Source organism: Corvus moneduloides, chromosome 1 (assembly GCF_009650955.1).
Source record: "Corvus moneduloides isolate bCorMon1 chromosome 1, bCorMon1.pri, whole genome shotgun sequence".
Lineage (NCBI taxonomy): Eukaryota > Metazoa > Chordata > Aves > Passeriformes > Corvidae > Corvus > Corvus moneduloides.
In genome coordinates, this window is record NC_045476.1 from 16,242,712 (window position 1) to 16,263,768 (window position 21,057).

Consider the following 21,057-nt stretch of genomic DNA (forward strand, 5'->3'; position numbering starts at 1 on the left):
TTTTCAATTGCTTTAGATTAGTTTTCAGCCTTAGAAAATTAGTCTACCACTTAGGCTTTTTCAGTCAACAGTTTGTGTATATTTTTCACCCTGTTTTGGGTTGGTGGGGTTTTTTTTTCCCTGTTTTCTTTTTAAAATAATTTTTTATATTTTGGGGTTTGCATTTTCTTTGTGGTAGCAGATTAGGACTGTTGTTAAACTCTCTGAAAATCCACAAGTTTGCTCTTTAGGGTATTTCTTCCATTAAGTCTTTTGTCCTTTTTTGTGCATTTGGGCAGTAGTAATTAGAAACAAATCATATTCTTGTTCTATTGCATTTCATTTTGTGCAGTTTGGAAGAAAAAATGTGCACATGAAAATCAAGGCAGTGTGAAACCTTGTCACCCAAAGCCATATGCTCTTAAAGAGAACAATTGAGAAAAAAGTGTATTTCTTTGTCAACAAATTTAAGGAGTGATGAAATAATTTGAAGTCTTTAGCACTGCTCTCCCAAGGAAAGAACAAATTCTTGTGGTGTCAAGGCTTTAGATAAAACATTTGCAAAGCACTGCCTTCTGCTCTTTCCATTAGTGCTGCAGAGGATTTACACATAGAGCTCATGTAAGTGTTAACAAATTATCACTTAAACACCTTGTCCATTGATAGGAGAAGGAACCCTGAGAGAGTCTTGGTGCACATGTGCCAGCAATGCAGTTTACTCTGATATCAGAGGAGCACAAGACTTGCCATGGCAAACTGAACTAGTTGTTCATCAGTCTAGTATCATCCCTTTAGCAGTAGCCAGTAACTGATGTTTAAACTACTACAAAAAAGCCATCTTTCCAAAGCTGTTGACAGGTAATGCTTTTAGATACCTTTGCCTTGTATACGTAGGCAGAAAAAAAATCCATCCTTCATTTTCTAAGTTTCTTATAACCTGAAGTTAATGTTTTGATTTTCTGTGAATCATCATTTTTTCTGAATTGTTTTCAGGGACCAGGAGCTATGTAGAAAATTGGTTGGTTGTGACCTAAATCCATTGAATCTTTAGTGGAAGCACTTTAGTGGAAAATCAAATTGTGCCCGAACCTCATAGTAAATGTGATCTAGTGGCATGTAACTAAAAACTGGTCTTTCCTGGATTGGACTGTTCCCATCTACAATCACAGCAGCTTCACAGACCTGTGATATTTAAACCCAGTTTTGAGGGAGTGGTCAGTTTTCTAATAGACGATTTTTCTGAATTAATCAGTATCACTAAATTAAAACTTTAGTGTTCATAACCTTTGGCATGCAAGTTTTCTTGCAGTGCCATACAACAGAGAGGTATTGCCTGTTGGGAGAGATAGGTACAGTTGTTTGTTTCAGAATAGCTAACGTTTTTAAAACAGTCATTCATTATGCAGTTGAATCCCTGTCCTTTTTGGCATGGATAATGAGAAAAAAAGCAGGATTTTTTTTATTTTCCTGAGAATGTTTATGTGGTGTTACATGACTCTTCCCCTCTTGAAAATTGGCCTAAAAGTGAGGATTAGTCCTAAGAACAATCTGGCTGAAGAACACTGGAGGTCTGTACCTTCCCACACTGGTCCTGCCCATGAAAACAAGCCCAAAGGAGGGCTTCATGCAATGCTGGTTCCCTTGAGTGCTCTCCCCATATCAAGAAGCCCTCTATGGGCTCTCTGAATCATCTGATGTCTTTTGATTTATCCCTCAGTGGATTTAACTATGTAAACTTTCAGTACTCAGTACTTTTTAGTGAGGAGATGACTCTTTGTTTTCATGGTTGAAGGAGCAGGTCTTTCTGCTGCTTTTGCTCTTGGATGGATTTGAGTTTTTTTCCTTCCTAAGTTAGCCTATTCAAAAGTAGCAATGTCAAAGTCTGAAAAATGCCTGCTTGTTCTAGTAATTGCTTAAAGTTGGAACAAAGATTTTAAGAGTGTTTTGTTTCTTTTAAATACCATTAATGTAATTTCAGGAAAGGTATTTAAGACAATTTCCTTACTCTTTCATAACTGACAAGCAAGAACTGGCTGTCAGATCCTTGCTGTGAGAGTGGGAATAAAGTACCAATTTTAGGATGTGATTTAAATTATGTAAAATAATGATTGCTTACTGCAATAAGGCTACATGAATCTTTTCATGTTTCTGATGATTCTCATTTTGATCTACTTTTCTAGGTGGTTATTGCTATTATAGATTTTCTTATGCTTTTTCATTTGATAATATTTCACTGAAAAATTCTGATGGAGAAAAGATACAACTTTCTGTATTCAGGGAATATTTTTGATTTGGAGGAGGTGGGATTTTTTATTTATACAAATTAAGTCATCTCTTTTAAGGATTAAATGGCTGTAATAACCCCTTATGTTTATTCTAATATTTCCAGTTGTGTGTTGTTAGCACATTCAGAATAACAGCTGTGTTACACTGGTTTGCTTGGCTCTATAATTAAAAATTCAAGTCTTCTTCTGACATACCATTCTTGAATATCATGCATTGTGCTCCTGAGTTTTGCAATACACAAATACATAGCTGCTGTCTATATAAATTATTCTTATTCAACAAACAGTTTAGTACAGAGTCCTCTTTCATCTCTTTCTTCTAGTTGCTGATATTTTTTTTATGAATGTGATGGGTTTTGTTGCTAATGGTAACTAAACAGAAGTTATTTATCTGTGTGTACACAGAATAACAATCTCTTGTCCTGAATCTGCTTTTCATCCTGAAGGATCCCCCAGAACTTTGTAAAATTTGACGCTTCCTACACAACAGGAAATACTTTATTCTCTACATAAATAATTGCTATCTTAAGGATGGAATCAGGAGGAAGCACTACTGACAAAAATTTAGCTAGAGATGTAGAGTGTGTGTGTCAGTGAAATGAAAATAACCCTTTACAATCTGAATGTGGTTCCTGGGCCAGGAATCTCATCAGAATGTGGTGCTCTTCTGCAAGAGTTGACAGATCTGAGCACTTTCTTGAAATCCAAGGCCTGGATACAGTGGAGAAATTTTTGTTGTTAGTCATTCTCCAGGCATTCGTTGTACTATTGGTCTGAATCCCACAGTATCAACATGCTCATGAGTCACTCATAAAGAAATACTGGGTTTTGAACATATGGTGAGAGTGTTCAACAGATTTTGTAGACCGTCCTTTAAAGAGAAAGCAATAGCAAAAGCACAAGGACCAAGCCAGAGAGAGTTCCATGACAATGCAGTGTCAATATGGGAGCCAAGTTATCCCAGCAAACATATTAACCGAACTTCAGAGAATTTCATGATTTAAAAGGACCTGGAGCAGTTTAGTTCCTCATGAGTAAGCCTATTATTCTGTACTGTATATGCTTAGGGTTTTTTGGAGTGCTTTATGTTGGTGGTTTAATTCAGATCCAAACTATTTTCTGGTGTATTATAGGTGTATAAAAGGTTTGAAGTCATGCTGCTTGGCATATTTTTCCTTGTAGCATGAAAATGCTCATAGACCTGGAGACCAGACATTTGGTACTGGAGCTCTGAGACTTCTTTTTCTGCACAGACAGATGGGAACCCTCATGTTGGAACCCAGGGTTCTGAGAATTTCAGCCTGTCAGTGCTGAGAGGCAGTGATCCTCAGAAGTACACTGTATTTGATCCAAAACCCTGGGAAAGGCTCCATAAATTGTGTTATAACACTGAGGTTGTTGCTGTGTAATTAAAACTTGTATCACTGGGTGGAATATGTAGAGATGTAGAAAAATAGGTTTAGGGGATATAGGTAATAATAGGTTACAATATGGAGGAATTTGGATGTGGATCTTCTTCTTCTTCTGTTCTCTTTTCTCCTTCTTCTTCACAAATCTAGGATTTCTGCCATTGGGTTAAAAGTCCTGCACTGCAGGACATGAAAAGTTAGTAATTGGGTTGTAAGTAAAAACATTTCATATTGATATTTCAAAATTGGTTAATTTAGACTTTAAAAAGCCTTGGAAGTTAGAACTCATGGCCATTTTCCACCTTGTCACCTAAGAGGCACATCCCGTGCAGCTGTATTATAGATAAGATATAATAAACAGCTTAGTCCAAACAAGAATTCTCAGTCTTCTGCATTTTAATTCAAACTCTGAATAAAAGAACTCACAGAACAGCAAAAAGAGAAAACCAAAAAATGGGAAAATTAATACCCTCCTTACCCAATAGTTTGGTGTGGTCCTCAGGCTGTGCTTCTTTAGATTGGTAACTTGTCCAGGAAATTCGAGCATCATTGTCCTGAGATGAGAAACACTTAAAATGGAGAATATTTTACCTTGCTTAGTACAGTGTCCAAAATAATTTATGTTATTACAGATTACCTCACTGAAGTTGAATTAATATATGCAAAACTGGACTTGAAGTGTAGTCAGAGTCTAAATTTCACAGAGTCTAAATAGCACTTTTCTAGCCTGAGGGCAAATTATTTTCTTGAAGAGGTTTGTAGACAGGTCGAGCAATGCCTTAGATTTGTAGATCAGTCAAATATACTGAAGATGACTAGGTTTGAAGTTTCTTTGATGTTTCTTTGTAAGGTTTCTCACAACACTTGCTGACTTAATTCTCCAGGGGTATTTTCTGTCCACTTCAGCCGAGTTCTTGACAAAGGATGTATTGAGTCCAGCACTGAGGTTTGTCCAACCATCTGCTGGAGGTGAAGCCTTTCACCTGTTTTTAGCTTCGTCTGCAATGAAAAGCATAGGCACGTCAGATGGGTTTTCTCCTAAATTCCAAAGCAACTATTAAAATGTCAGTCTTCACCCTTGTCAGATATAAAGAAGGGTAGTGAAAAGTTAAAAGTGTTACTGAATTACTGTAGCCTCTCAAATGGGAAGTTCAATCTGCCGAATGCCATAAGGTTATACCTTTTCACAATCAATTCTTTGGAGACGTTATTAAGTACAGAGTTAACAGTCTTGTAGGCATTATGTTTGGAAAGAAGTACATTACCAGGCTAAACATTAACCTGTCCATCAAAGGAACTATTGCTGGGCAGAATCAGCTGTTATGCAAACTGCATACATTCATTTCAGTTTGACAGTGATGAGATGTTCACTCTGCAGTACCTTTTTCTTCCAGCCACTTTTTCAGCCTTCTTTAATGATCCCTTTTGAAGCCAGTTCTCCCCTCTTTGGAAAGATGTACAGTGTGTACTATCTGGTGCAGTGAGAATTTTATCTAGCTCTTTACACATAGGGGTTTGTTTGTTTGTTTTTTAATAATTGCATACAAAGGTAGTGATGGTGACTGAAACCTTTCCAGAAAAGAGGAAAAAATTATTTTCCCCTAATTCTTCACATTTTTTACATATCTGTAGTGAAAGTAAAGTGTGGAAATAATTGATGTGTCCATGAAAGCAGTTTAAGTCATGTATCACAAAACTTCTATTTCCATTCCTCTGTCTGGCGCATCATAGTTTTAGAATAATTTGCAGTTCCTTGTCACATTAATGGCTGATTAAGCTAGTGTGTTTCTTCTCATGAGATGTGGCAATTTTACTAATTGTTTTAGTAAGACCGTATCATCTTTTAACTTATACTCTCACAAATTTACTTGACGAAGTCTGCCACTGAACAGACTAATGTTGAATCTTTATTATGTCCGTATCATGTATGTGATGGTTCTGGTTTAAGTGTTTTAACAGAAGTGTTAAAACGTATTTGAATTTGTTGATAATAGAATTCGGTATTCTTTTCCCCATATTTTGCATGTGTCCACTTTCCAGCATCACTTAAACAATTTCTCATTTCATGAGGGCCAGACTGATCAGGAAGAGTGATGGTCTCTGTTAGTCCTTGTGGAACTCATTCTTTGTTTCTACCAAATAATGTGATACAAGAGGAGATACTATCTTCTGGGAGAGGTGCTTTTCAGCAGTTCCTCAGCCAGGACTTTAGACTATGGGCACTGATAGAAAGATGGGAGGTTCCCTCTGAACATCAGGAAACACTTTTTCAGTGTGAAGGTGACCATGCACTGGCACAGAGTGCCCAGGGAGGTGGTGCAGAAGAAATACTCCAAAGCAATTTGGGGTCCTGGGCCTACATAGCTGTAGGTGTCTCTACTTGAGTGGAAAGGGTTGGACCAGAAGAGAGGTCCCTTCCAAACCTCAACCCTTCTGTGACCCTAAGGTCTCTCAGTAGGCCACAGAAACAACTGGTATGCATCACTTTTCAGACTCTGCACAGGAAGATGTGTACAAAGTGAGACATAGTTAATTTTATTATCTGCATTGTGTCACTCTTATCAGTAGCACTGCAGTTTAACATAACCTTTTATCAGCTGTGATTATATATTTTTCAAGGCACTCTTTGCACTCTGCCTGCCGTTACTTAGTTTGGGTTTTTTTCTCCCTTTTGTTCAGGTAAATATCAGCTGTCTCCAACAGTGAACATGCCCCAGGATGACACTGTCATTATTGAAGATGACAGGATGTCGGTCCTTCCTCCTCATCTCTCTGACCAGTCATCATCCAGTTCCCATGACGATGTTGGGTTTGGCACTGTTGATACTGGCGGATGGGCTAAAGCTGCAATTAATGAGTCAACAGACTGGTAAGAGCATGGTTTAGTGGAAGGGAAAAAGAGAGAGCTGTAGTTGCATCTTTTCCTTTAGTTAGTTTTTTGGCTACTGCTAATATTAATTCTTTTTTGTCACATTTGGATTTTACTATTTTCAGACTGGTAATTGTCCCTGTTTCAGGGAGGAAGTCTGTACAAATACTTCTGGTTGCAGTTTTGTGCATATTTGTGGAAATATTTAAGGTATATTTGTGGAACTATTACTTAGACAATATATAGATATGTTATTTTGATGATTTAATTTTAATTGCCAACTGACCTAGCTTTTGCAAAAAAAATTTTGCTAAATTTAAACACTTGAATTTATGAAAGATGAAAGACTGCTTGGAAATTGTAATCTATAAACCTCACTGTAAATATTTCAAAGTCTATAAAACAAAGATTTTATTTTTATATTCCATTGTACATCTAGGAGCATCTCAATACTTCTGTACACGTCCTTACTTTTCCGAATAATGTACAGATCTTTTAAATCTACTTAGAGGTCAAAGCAGCTCTTTGTTTTCCCTCAGTGTTAAGGCTTGTGCAAAAAGAACTAGTTAAGATTTTTTCATGTGTGTGAAGAAATACTGTTCATATTGTCAGATGATTTGCAAAGACAATGTACTGTAATAGCTCTCCATTTAAATATATGGAAAGTAACAGTTCCACATTTAAAACTATGGAAAGTAACTTTATATGTTTAATCCATAGTAAAAATAATTTTTGTGAGTCTTAGGTTGACTCTCTGATCACTTTAACACATTTTAACATAAGAGTCTTAATGAGAAATGCATTGAGCTCCATTATTGACTTGCTTAAGTTCCTGGCAAAGAAATACTGTTTATTGCTTAGTTAGTACAATTAATACAGATCTAAGATTTCATTTACAAGTCCTGTAATTATCTATAGTAATAGCAAAATAAAAGCCCACCTCTGTACGCTGCCACTTCTTGAAGCTAGATAATTACCACAAATGGTGTGAAGTACATGAATTTTCTTATTTTTCTTGTCTCTTGAGCCTGTTATGAATGTATCAGCAATATCTTAATAAAACAGCAATAGCACCTGCCAGCTGATATGCACCTGTCAGCTTCTTTGCTTTAAACTAGTTTATTCATCTTATATCCAGGAACTGAGTTCTGTATTTTAAGCACTGTTTTAATGATTGTATAAAAACGTAATTTTTTCATCCTCCTTTACTTTTTTTTTGATGTTACAGTTCTTCTTAGGGACAAGTCATACCTGTAATCTGGGCCTGTGAAAAGTCCATTTGTCTTCTGTAAAAGCTTTTAGAGATGAGAATCTGAGACATTTAAATAGAATAGTCCTCAGGCCTGCACATAATAGCTTATTTCTGAGGGAGTATTTTTAGCTGAATATGAGCAAAATCCTATAAAAGAAAGTAAAAGTCCATTTGAAATCTGCAGATGCTTTTACAGTGACTTCTGCAGTGTGTCTTGCTATTCATACACTTTGTAAATGAAGTAACAGTAACAAAAATAGGGATTAGATATTGTGGAACTGATCACACTCAAAAAACTTGTAAATGTTTGTGTGAGACACTGTAAAGGTCTTCAGATACAATGGCACTTAAAAGAGTTAGATCAGTGTCGTGCTTTACTATCTAATGTATTCTATTGGTAAAAAGAAGTAAATAGCAGTAGAATTAGATTGTTGCATTAATTTCCTGTTGCTAATGGATGAAGGAAGACTTGTAAAACGAAGGTGCGTTGTATGATTTTGCTGGAAGGCACAAAGGGTAAAACTAAGAATATAGATGAAGGGTTATCCAAACAAGAATGGCAGCTGTTCTGAATCACAGAAGAAAATGTAAGCTTTTTCAGCCTCACAATATCTCCCTAATCCTTGATGAAAATGTTATGAAAACAACGGGGCAATAAGACAGGATTAATAAATGGAATTTTAATAACATTGAGGGTCATAAGACGGTTACATTCTTTTAAGGATCAGCTGTCATTCCAGAAATCTTATTTGTTAAGTATTCTAGAATATAGTAAATTGCATTTGGCATTGCTTAATGACTTGCACTAAATTCACCTTCTGTCTTTTATTGATGTAGCTGAAAAATATTAAAATGAGGCATTTTTAGGGGCATTAGTTCCTCCTCTGTGATCATTGGCTTTTGCAGTTGTGGCTCTTCACAGGGACTTTTGAATACTCATAGACAATGTACATGCATTCAGACTCCTGTGATCCACTCCTCCCTTAATTACTAAAACATGCTTATGGGTCATTAATAATAGAAGTAAAACAGGACATGAAAATTGAGAACTCTACAGAAGGCTCATATAAAGGTGCTAAGTAGCACCTTTAGTGTGTAGGATACTATGCAAACATGGAATAACAGTTCCCTTAATAAGTATGTGTGGAAGGGAGGTGTGACAAGGGCAGAGCAGGGATGCAGAAAGAAAGTCTTTGAAAGGGTGTCAGTGGAAACACTGGGTTCCAGCCTTCCAAATTCCCTGTTGCTAATGCCATGTCCAGACCCGACTGCTCTCTCTGGGACCTGTGGTGTCCTTTTCAAGTTATATTTGATATTGGAGTTTTAGTCTGCTCTTAAGACTTCAAGTTCAATATATAAGTGTGTGCTATGTTTACATGGAAATGATATTCTGCTCTACTAAAAGTTTTATGTAGGTAGATCAAAGCAAGCTCATATGAAAAAAGAAGCATACAGCCAAAACAAATAATTTTATAAGTTTACCTTTTTTGAAGAAAGTGTCACAGGATACATTTTGTTCGGCAAGATGAAGCCAATCATTTTAACAAACATGAGCCTGTGCTAACAGATGTTGCTGGAAAAAAAATTCTCACTTAGTAAAACTACATTTTTCTGGCCTTCAGAGACAGGGCTGACTAGTAGGGAGCCAAAAACTTCTGTGTGGCCTTGGGAAAGTCAGTTATGATCTGATTATGAAAGGTGTTGAAACCCTGTAAGTTCAGTTTGAGTCACTTTGGAGGACGTTTTCAGATTTAGGTGGTTCTTATTCATCTACTGCAGTGTTGCACTGCTATAAATGCTAGAAGTGTATATTGGCCTTGTATGTTTTATCTTTCTATCATGTGGACATAATTTTTTCACTGTTTTGTGGGAGCGAATGTTAGGACTAAACAGTTATTTTTGAGTTTGGTCTCTGATTCATCAGAGCTTTTAAGCATATGCTTCAGAACATTGCTAAATTGCACAGGCATCTCTGAAATAGTTGCAGTAATTAAATGTAAAACATTATGAGCCTGAGCCAGAAATATTAAAGTCAAAAGGCACTTGACATTGGCTTTATTCACATAAGCTCTGATCCTGCTCACACTGAAGTATTATATGCTTGTCACAAGCACATATCTTATTATTTGTAAATCTGCCATTACTAGACTGAATTTCTTCTTGGCTGCCTGGTAATGAGGATAGTGATTTTCGTCCTTTATAGTACTTCATACCTTTGGACACTTTGCCTTACCTCTTTTCACTGTTTTACCTAATACCCAGGTGTTTCGTGATCAAAGGTACTCCTGTAAATTATAGTACATGGCATACATAAACACATGAATGTTACAGAATTTAAAAATATAAGTTGTTTGTTGCAGAAATTCGCTATTTGCCTTTTTCTCACTGGGAATTCGCTATTTGCCTTTTTCTCACCCCTTACAGTAAAAATAATTCTTTTGAAACATGGTACTAAACAGTAAGATGTATGAACACAGTATTTTGAATGGCATTTAGAGATCTATTTAGAGATCTCAGTGATGAAGTATTCAGCTTTTTTTATCTTGAAGTACAGCAACAATTAAAGAGGGGATTTTGAGGGATAGTTTTTCTATAGGATAGATAACAATGGTGGAAAACACTGATTTTTTCAGTACTTTTTGCTTTTGATTTCTTTTTGTGCCAGCTGAACTAGAGGTCTACATACTATCCCCTTTTCTAGGAGCTGGAAGATCTTTTTGTGAATTTCCTTTCATACTGTTTATTAGCAGTAAGCAATCTTGCCTTTTTTTAAAAAAGTTTTTAGCTTGCACCAAATTTTGCCTGCATTCTTGCACTCATGATTCTGCCAGTGTTTGAGCATCATTAATAAATTATCTTCAGCATGTTTCTGAGGCAGCTCACTAAAAACCTGACTCACTCAGCTGGGGTCACTTTGGAAAACTAAAGTGAAGAAACAAAAACCCAGTACAGTTCCCCCCATTTCTGAATCAGTGGTGAATCCATTGTGGCAAATACTTGTTCTGTGGGGAAGCAATGAGTAAAAATATGGTTGTTTGTCATAGCCAGGTTAAAAGCAAGAGAAGCTGTGAAAAGTCTACAAGAAATTTCACATATGGAGAGAAATTTTAATGCAAAGTTTTTAAATGAAGAAGTTTGAAAGTCTGTGGGCTTCAGGCAAGGACAGTTTCTACTTATGCTTTACTAAAAATATTTTCTAATAAAAAAAAAACAGATAACTTTTTATCAATAGAATAAATTTGTTTCTCAGGAAGAAAAAAGATCTGTTTTATTCTCCCTCAAATTATTCCTGTGTTGGATTTTATGTTCTGATAGAATATGTATAGTGCACCACATATGTATATCTTTCATTAAAGCTATAAGTGAAATTCTTGATACCTTTTAACTAGAATTGGTTAATGCAGTAAAACAAATCCATTGTGTGTGTAACTGAATACTTGCAGTGGTGTATTTAAAACTGTGCACTTTATCGTTGGTAGAAGTCACGTGCTAAATAAATGATTTTCTCTGAAGAGTGAAAGGTTGCGTGATCTTGATAAATGTTCGCATGATTTTTTTCCCTTCCTACAGCACTCTTAGTCCAGATGTTGATCCAGTGCTTGCCTTCCAGCGAGAGGGTTTTGGACGCCAGAGCATGTCAGAAAAGCGTACAAAGCAATTTTCAGATGCCAGTCAGTTGGAGTTTGTTAAAACACGAAAATCCAAAAGCATGGATCTAGGTAGTGAGTGATGTTTTTTCAATTGTTTTTTATTTGAACCTGATTTTCATGTTGTAAGTATATAGATTTTGTAATTCCAAACACATTGTGTATATGCAGTACTACTGCACGTAATGTCTACTTGTGGGTAGTAAAGTACTAACTTGAATGGCCAAGTGGCCTGGATGTTGTTTGTTATTTGTAAATGTCCATACATTCAAATATCATAGCCCTCTGAATATATGGTTTTACCTAAATATAGTAAACAGTATTTATTAAAATGGAGGTGAAAAATGCCAATCCATATAGAAGAACTGTGTAAAACTGTACCACGCTGTGGTTCTGGGTAGCCGGGTTTATTTTCAGTCCATGATTATAATGCAGTTAGCCTTAAAGGTCTTCGTAGTCTCTCATTTTGTAGATGAATTCAGAATTAGAAAATGGGACTAGTCTGACATCTGTTTGAGACCCAAGTTTTAATATTTATATCAGAAGCCGTATAAAGTAGCAGCGGCTAAGACAGGCAATCAACTATGATCATTCTAACTCATAAACCAATTGAGACTAAGTAATTGCTAACAAGCCTGTCAATTTTTCTGCCATTGAATTTAGATTCTGAAGTGCACTCTAGTAACCTCAAACAGTGAGTTTTGATGGTTTAAACACACAGAATTCCCTACTCAGAATAATAAAATATAGTGCAATTCAATTCCCTCCTTTACAATAGTTGTGAATGTCTTGCCTACAATCCCTAATTCACAAACTTCCTCAGGGTACAGTCAGGTTGGAGGTATTGACTTGCCTTGACTAGTTGCCGTGTGCTAACGTGTCAATAACATATTGTACCTGCCTGTGATGTGAACATGACTGACACTGCATGAAGGTTACTAGTTTGCTGCCATTTCTACCCAGAATGTTTGCTTATTCTTGCAGTTTATTTGCATGAAGTAGGACATTTCTAAGGTCCCCTAACTTGAAAAGAAAATACGCAAACCAGAAGGAATGTTGAGTGCATGTGGGGCATGGGCACTAACTGGGCTAACCGTTATGCATTTACCTTTTAACAGTAGCTGACGAGACTAAGCTCAGTACAATGGATGACCAGAAAACAGGTAAGAATTGACAGTAAGGCTGTTGCTATAGAAACCTTGGTCAAAGCAGCTTACCACAATTACAGAACTGCCAGTCAAATTGCATGAAAACATGAATATTCCAGTACTTGCATGGCTGCTTTCTATTGTGAATAATCAAGTTACACAGAAAAATAAAATCTTCTATAGAGTTAGGTATCTGGGGTGGTATATTCAGCCAGGTCATGCATGTGATTGTAGGCACACACCTGTTTCTACACTTTAAACTCATAAATATTCAGAGTTGTTTGGGGTTTTTTGTCCTTTCAAAAAAAATCTTGGAAAATCTCCTCCTAGCTTCAAACTGTAGTGCACAGAGAGGTGATTTAGAAGAGTCGAGTGTTTGGCTATTACAGTGCTAACATGGTGCTTGAAAATAATTATTTTAATTAGAAAACCGCTGCCTTTGCCTTAGGTGGTCATCAGATACATGTTGCGCATTGAGTTGAAGATTATTTGTGCAAGTTGATTTGCCTTTGGAGCTGAAACGTGAGCATTGTAACAGAACAAAAGAATATGTAAATAGAATCTTTTCCACATACCATTCATTGTAATGTTTCACAAAATGATAATGAGAAATAGCTTTCAAGGCATATTTTTTTATTAGTAATTAAAATAATGCACCGACTGCAATTATGAACCTTTATGATTTATTAATAAAAGTTAGCTTTTGACCTATGGAATGCTATTTTAATTAGGCTAGATCCAGAGGACACCATAACATTACTTAGCTCTAATTAGGAACAATTCACCTTTTTAACCTGAAAATATTATTTATTTTAGCATGATTTGAGGAGTAGTGCATTCCATACAGAATTTACATTTACTGATTCACTACTGCATCTCTTTTTAACTGGACTTTATAGTATGAGTAGGAATACTGAAAAGCTGTAAGTAATCAAGTGATAAAATTATAATTTTTATTTGAACAGATAAGTCTTCTAGATTTTAAAATGTTGCAGTATATGGCTACAGACTTGCAGCTTTGCAAATTAAGACTGAGTAAACAAAATCAAAATGTATGAATGTTTTGAAGGATTAAAGCCATCGGAGTGTGAATGTATGAATGTATGAATTGTGTTAATGGTTGTGGTAATAATTGGTGCTTAGGAACTGCCTTCACTCCTGAGCATTATTCACATAAAAACAAGTTAAAGACCAAACTCAAAATGATTGTAAATTACTTTTCATTTTCTTATTAACCTGCCTAGTTGAATGAGATGTGATTAGAATGGTGTAAAACCTTTGTGTTCTAAGGTTTAGGTTTTAAAAGTGCTTAGGTTTTAAAAGTGCATAGTGGTTTTGGTGGTATCAGTAGAGGGTGGTATGAATTGAGTACAGTTTTTCTCTATGTGTAACACCTGGATTAAATTCCAAAAAAAGAGACAAATTGGACAACTTGGGTGAAAGAGCATGACCATGCCATCTGGACTAGGCAGTTACATATTTTGTGCACAGCAAATGTGCTGGAAAATTTTTTCAATGGCTGGAAAAAAGGAAAACACTTTTTGCTGTACTTTTATTTTATTTACCTTGCGTGCTTTTAACCAGGTTTTGTATATAAGCACTGGATATCTCCCATTACTGAAGAGGGATGTGACTGTTAAACAAACCACTTACTGTAGTTTGGCTTAAAAATTGTCTGGTTCTAAGAAAAAAAAAAGCTTCAAATGTGTGGTGAACTATGCTTTAATGAACTCTAGAAGCCAGAAAACTTCAACATATATTTACTTTAGAAAAGATAAAAACAAACTCTGTTACTGTCACAGTTGGATTTAATAGTATTGGCTGAAAAGGAGAGCACAGAACTCTCCAGACCTAGTTACAGTAATGGTTTTTAAATTATTTTTCTTTCTGTAGTTCACTTGAAGTACCTAATCCTTATAGTGTTTACAGTTCATCCTAGAGGTTAGAAGTATATTCAGTAGCAATTGAGCATGGCTCATTTATAGAGTCTCAGGCATACTATAGCTCTAGGTGGTTATTTTTCCATGTGCATGTCATGAAAAAGAAAAAAATCAAATAACCTTTATTTAAATTATTTATTGATTTATTTTTACACAATGCTCTTTAATTAAACTTTTATTAAATGGAATGAAAATGAAACTGGTTTTGATGCACTTTCTTGCTTTATTCCTCCCCTGCCTTACCCAGATGATGTGTCAATCTCTTAGTGTCTGAACTGAACTAGAAATGGAAAAATGTATCAAATGTAATGGAGCAGATGTTACTAAGTAAATAGACTCACTGATAATGTCCTTCAAGAAAGTGTTTAAAAAGTAGACTTTATGCCTTTGCAAAACTGGTTTAATGAAATACAGAGCAGTTTTTGGCATCAGTTGCAGGTAGCATTTGACTTGACAGCTCATAAAATAATGTTTCAGAAAGAAAAAAAAATTGTCATTTTAAATGATTTAAAAGAATGTGCTTATGAAAAATTTGCTTTATAAACTAAGATTAGTCACTGGATGAAGCATCATAGATCCTTTGACACCATGTGCTTTTGCCTTTGCAAATTGCCCAAGTGGATTTTTGTCACTGTATAAATAATTCACATAGAGTGAGGTAAGTGGAGGCACAATGAGTTGTTAAACAGTGTCAGCACAAGGGAGGAACAAAGGACATGGGATAGGGAGCAGCACACAGGCTTCAAGTGATGTCCATGTATTCAATGTCTCGTTGGATCCTCTGTGCTGCGAGGTTATGTGTCTGTGCGTGGGAGAGCCGCTGCATGCTGCCCACGCGCTCATGCACGAGCAGGAGGTGGCTGCATGGCTGGGTGGGCAAGGCTTGGCCCTTGTCCCCGAGGGCTGGCCAGCTGGGCACACAGGGAGTGGAGGTGCATGTGTGGTGGGCAGGGGCTGTGCTTGGTTTGTCACAAAGCCCTTGGGAGATGGATGGCGTGCTGAGCATGTGAGGAGGATGGTGGGGGTCACGGCAGGAGGACTGCTGGGGTACAGAGGGATGAATCTACCTCAAAGGATATTTGTTAAGAAAATCATTGGAAAGGGAGATTTTGATAAACTTCAAATTTTAAAAATGATAGAAGAATCCCTTTCATCCTTAGTCATATAAATATGCTTTAGGTAGATGTGTCTTTTCCTCTCCTTTTTTTTTCTACTTTAAATTCTGGTGTCAAAATAGAAGTAGAACTCATTCTGAGGAGATAACGCTTCTGATGATTACCGCCAGTGCTGTAAAGGCTGGAAGAAAATGCTGACATTTTTGTATTTAGAAAACAGCGTTTTGATGTGACTCATAAATTTTAAACAGAATCCATTTTAAAGAAAGTTTGCTGTTTTTTACCAGGCTATAAGTAAACAACTCACTTTCTGGCTGGTGAATTCTATTAATAAATTCTTAACACACTCAGTTTACAGGGACACCTAACTGTATATTTTGAGAATAGTAGACTTGCTATGAAGTAGCCATAGAAGATAGTGAAGGTATTAAAATATGCATAGCTTTATGATCACACTGCTTAAATTGCTTGTGAAAGGAGATTGCCCCATTTCAGATTCTGCAACCTGTTCACATTTGTGTTCATGGCCACCCAAGTTCAATAAATATTCTTATCATTTCTGTAATCCATTATTAGTTTTACAATACTCAACATTAGGTCATATCCCAGATGGGATATCCTTTGGGAAAACACAACTTACATAAATACAGTTCTCACAATGGTCTGTATTGGGTGTCAGGAAATGGAACTTTTTTTAATGTTCTTTATGAACACAAATGGGCACATAAATGCCGTCTTTATAATTACTGTTTACAGAAAGAGCCATTCATTACAAAATTATGAAAAGATATATGAGCATTTCATTTGGAAGGTTGCAAAGCAGAATGTGGAATAAGGAAGTTTACAGTAAGTTGCCATGTAAGAGGACACCCGTTCCTTTTGTATATGAAATTGGAGCTGTCAAACAGCTGGTTTATATATGATTGTCCCATTTCCTCTTTTTTTTTCCTCCAAAATGTTGCATTCATTTTTTTTCTGTTTCATAGACAATTAAAAAAAAATACAATCTTGAAAAGTAAAAAGCAAAATGAAGTCTCATTTCTTTTGTACTGCAGGCATTAGTGGAGGAATAGCAGATTTTAACATGGACTAGAAAGTGGACAGTTTTAAAGGGCACTGTCTTCATTGGAGTGCTTTTACTTGGCAGAGAGAATGTCATGTAAAACCTTCGCTTTAGACTTCGGCCCATGTTCAGAAGTTTGGTGATTCCAGACTGCAGCTTGTTTGCACAGCTGGGAAGCCACCAACCCTCCCTGGTCCCAGCTGGCCCTGTGCTCTGCCCCCACCATGCTCATGAGCCTCAGCCCTCCAACAAGTACACACTGTGTGTGAGAGGGTGGCTTCTTCTAGGAGGAGGGAGTTCATGAAGATAAAATTTCTCATTTGTAGAGGTGCATTAATTTCTGACCAAGGGTCCAAGCAACAGGACTGTGGACTGCTGGGGGAACCAAACTGTAGGAGTTGTGTAGACCTGTGAGGGAAGATTTTTGGTTTGTTTCTGTTCACAAATTAGTCTTATCAGTAGGGCAGCTGAAGGGGAATGCTTTGATAGCTGCTGTTTGAATTTATTTGATCTGAGGGATTTCAGTTTAATGTAATTGCTCAGACTTTCAATAGCTGAATAGAAAGTGAAAGCATTCACTGCATTGCTCCATCTCATACCAAGGTAACAAATGACATGGAGAAAACTTGCCATGCTGCTATTCAGCATCTCTTCTGTGGGACACACAACGCCCTTTCCTCCCCAACTCATACTAAATAGTTTTAGTAGTGCAGTAGTAGCAGATTTCCCCAGTTTAAGGTAACTTTACATACCTCACATAAAGAGCAGTGACAGATGCTGTCTCTCCTCTCTAACCTAATATCTACCAGAATAGGGATTATCTTCAGAACTTCATATTATTCTGAGATAAACACTTAAAAGAGGTAATTTTCCTTTATTACACCTTTATTCACACCTGTGCTTACTAATGCACTGTTCATAGGTTTGGTATTCCTGGGGATTCAGGCCTTGGCTCTAGCTCTCAGTGGTAGCTGGCTGTGAAATTTATTTGTCAGATAAGGATACTGATGTAAAGTGGGTAACGGCCCACCACCTGGGACTGCTGTGGTGCCACAAAAATTCTGTTTTGTGTTCGCTTTGGGTAGAGAAAAAGTGAGAATTTCATATTATAGGTGAGGGCTCTAGTCTCATAATTTCAGGAAATGTAGCCGTGATGATATTGTCCCACCTCATCTTGCTTTCCAGTCCCATGGAAAATCTAGCTAAGACTGTACTTGCACTTTTGAATAAGATCACTTCAAATAAATGTAGTGATTTTTTTTCCCCCTGAAAGATTCTTCCCAGTTTTAACTTTAGTATGAGACCTAATTGTGCAATTGTGAGGTGACTTGCAATGTGAATGTGTATCTAAGATCAAAGGCTCTACATTTAGTCCACAAACCTGTGAAGGAAAGTCCAGTTGGAGAAAGGCTTTTGCGAAACACTGCCTGGGGCTTCCTTGGCACACCTCTGGACATGCTGCAGTGACAAGAGCTGCCCTCAGCCCCAGCTGTAGTAGTGCCCAAACAGTCACTCCTCATGACTGCCAGGAGTGTGTTTATTTTCCAACTGGGTAACTGGTATTGCCCATTTTATTGGGTCCTTTGCACGGATTATTGTTAAGCAATTTCACAAAATCTGAGCAAGTCAGCCGATACTTCTCAGAAGCATTTAATTATGAAATTGTTAGCAATTTGATGCAAGTCTTTAAAACTCAAACAAACAGCATGTTCCTTGAAGCCAGAGGTCAGACTACTTTGCAAGACTGTTACTCTAAACACAGTAGGACTCATGCCTGTAAATCTGCTCTCTGTTCATCAGTTGCTAGTACAGATGAAATTTTCTGCTCAAACCAATAATAGTTAATAGTTTTGTTAGATGCCATTAGATGTGGATCTGTGCTGGTTTTATGAGCTAAGTTTTTAAAGCCCCATGATTTCTTTATCATTTAAATAGTGTAAAATAATAGTAATGGATGTTGGTCTCTCTTCACTGATTTGAAAAGCCAGACATTGCTAACATTGTCGGTTTCGTTGACTGTGACTTGACATACTCATTTGCTTCTGAGACCAACAAATCTGTGGAGAATTCCCTACAGATTATTGAGAGATGATGTGAATAATGTTAAGTGTGTCCCCAAAGACTTTCAGGATGGATATGCATAATCAAGCATGCTGTTCTCAATACTAATTCTAATTACTTTTTTCCCCCCCTTAAATCACTAAGGTTCCCCAACCAGAGATGTGGGGCCTTCATTAGGTCTGAAGAAATCCAGCTCGTTGGAAAGCCTGCAGACAGCCGTTGCTGAGGTGACTCTGAATGGTGACATTCCTTTCCACCGCCCACGCCCACGAATTATCCGAGGACGAGGCTGCAACGAAAGCTTCAGAGCTGCCATAGACAAATCATATGATAAACCTGTAGCAGATGATGATGATGAAGGCATGGAAACTTGTAAGTAAACTATTGTTTTACATAATGAATGTTAATAGCATAGGTTAATTCTATTAGAAAGTGATTAAAGTAGTAGAACGTAATTTTAGAATTTTAAAAGAATAGAACTAACTTATTCAATATTTTTTAGGCTTTTTCACTTCATTTGCTTTAACAGATTGCCACACTCTGCAGCTTTTTTCCTTTCTAAAATAAGAGAATAAGATTATTGGGAATGTGTTTACTTAAATTACTGTGAAAATTTTCTGTAAGATGGCTAATTAATGTACTAATGTAAACTAGAGAAAAAAATTTAGGCAGAAAGACAAACCCACTAAATTTATGTTACAAAAATATATGCATCTAACTTTGAAAAAATACATTTGTAATGTTGGGGGGACAAAAAGAAATCACTATCCTTTAATTAGAGTGAGTGAGGCTGGCAGATCTAATAAAATGTAAAGTTAATGATCGGCTATTACCCACCCTAATGGGCATTCATTTACATTTTCAGTTCTTTAACCCGAAGTATGACCCAACATGTGGAGAATGTCATTAACATAAAAGAATCACTTCAAAGCTAACCTTATCATTATTGAACTATGTAAGAATGGGCTGGTAAAATGACAACTCATATTGAATGAAAATAGTATGAATGGTAAATTACCTCAGTCAGGGGTTGTATTAAAATCATTGAATTTTTAACCTTCATGTTGTACTACTTTCAACTTGTCACACACCAGCAGAATTTTTTTTTAATCAACCTGCAGCTAGTTAGAAGTTTATGAATGAAGATGATGGGAAGGTTGAAGTAGTAAAGTATTTAGCCTGAATGCATAATGAAGGCTTGAAAAGGAATTTTTCACTCTCTTCTCTTCTTAAAGTTTTTTAGTTTCAGAAATTCTGTTTCATAAACATCATTCCCTAATACTCTTTTATAAGTTACTTCTGTAGTCACTCTTTTATTTTTTTTTTAAAAACTCCTGTCTTTTTTTTTTTTTTTAAATTACCTGCCTCTTTCTAAAAGTGTTCTGAGGCTGAAAGGGAGGTCATTTTGCCATTCACTTTTCTGCTTTGTTTTTCCAGCATCTAACAATTTCACACAGCAGTGAGGCTAAATTCTGGTGTGGTGCTGCTGTCTGTCAATCTATTTCTGGCCAGTAGAAAAATAGGTATGAGAATATGTGTAATGATCCTGCTCATTCTTACCAACTGCAGGCCTGTGGTCTTTTTGGGACATAAGACCATGGTTTTACAGAAGGCCTTGTTTGGTGTGAGCCCACTGATAGTAATATCCTGTTTTGAGACTTCAGATATCCAAGGTTTATCCAGAAGTTACAGATGGTTTAACTTCAATTGATCAAAAATATAGCAAAACTGTTGTCATGAAGCACTTTCAAGGTGAGTATAGGTTTATGAGATTCTGATAAGGGGTTTTGAGCTTGTTGATGCAATGCATAGAGAGTAGCAAGGAAGTATTTGGAGCCCTTCGGAATCCTTCATGTTGGAGCAGTGGTGTTGCGACTTAACCCCTGCAGCAGGCAGCCACTTGCTCACTCCCCCACCAGTGGGACTGGGGAAAGAATTGGAAGGGTAAAATTTTGCTGGAAAACTCATGGATTGAGATATAGGCAGCTTCATAGGGAAAGCAAGAGGCATACACACAAGCAAAGCAAAACAAAGAATTAATTCACTGCTACCCATGGGTGGGCAGGTGTTCAGCCATCCCCAGGAGAACTGGGCCCATCATGTGTAACTGTTACTTGGGAAGACAAACACCATCACTCCAAATGTCCCCCACTTCCTCCTTCCACCCCCAACTTAATATATTGAGCATGATGCCTGTGGTCTGGAATATCCCTTTGATCAGTTGGGATCACCTGTCCTGGCTGTGTCTCCTCCCAACCTCCCATACATCCTCAACTTCCTCACCACCGT

At 36.8% G+C, this 21,057-nt stretch overlaps 1 protein-coding gene across 20 annotated transcripts in view; it reads left to right on the top strand.

The window, feature by feature from the left end:
* PARD3 (par-3 family cell polarity regulator) overlaps positions 1-21,057 on the top strand; it is a 451,472-nt gene that overhangs the window by 285,795 nt on the left and 144,620 nt on the right. For 14 of the 20 annotated variants that reach the window (XM_032100143.1, XM_032100149.1, XM_032100079.1 and 11 more), the window contains 4 exons: positions 6,353-6,542; positions 11,365-11,516; positions 12,560-12,604; positions 18,913-19,140. In XM_032100143.1, the coding sequence (XP_031956034.1) occupies positions 6,353-6,542; positions 11,365-11,516; positions 12,560-12,604; positions 18,913-19,140 (615 nt within the window). The remainder of the gene's footprint in view (positions 1-6,352; positions 6,543-11,364; positions 11,517-12,559; positions 12,605-18,912; positions 19,141-21,057) is intronic. The other 6 variants (XM_032100015.1, XM_032100119.1, XM_032100071.1 and 3 more) reach the window with 3 other exon arrangements.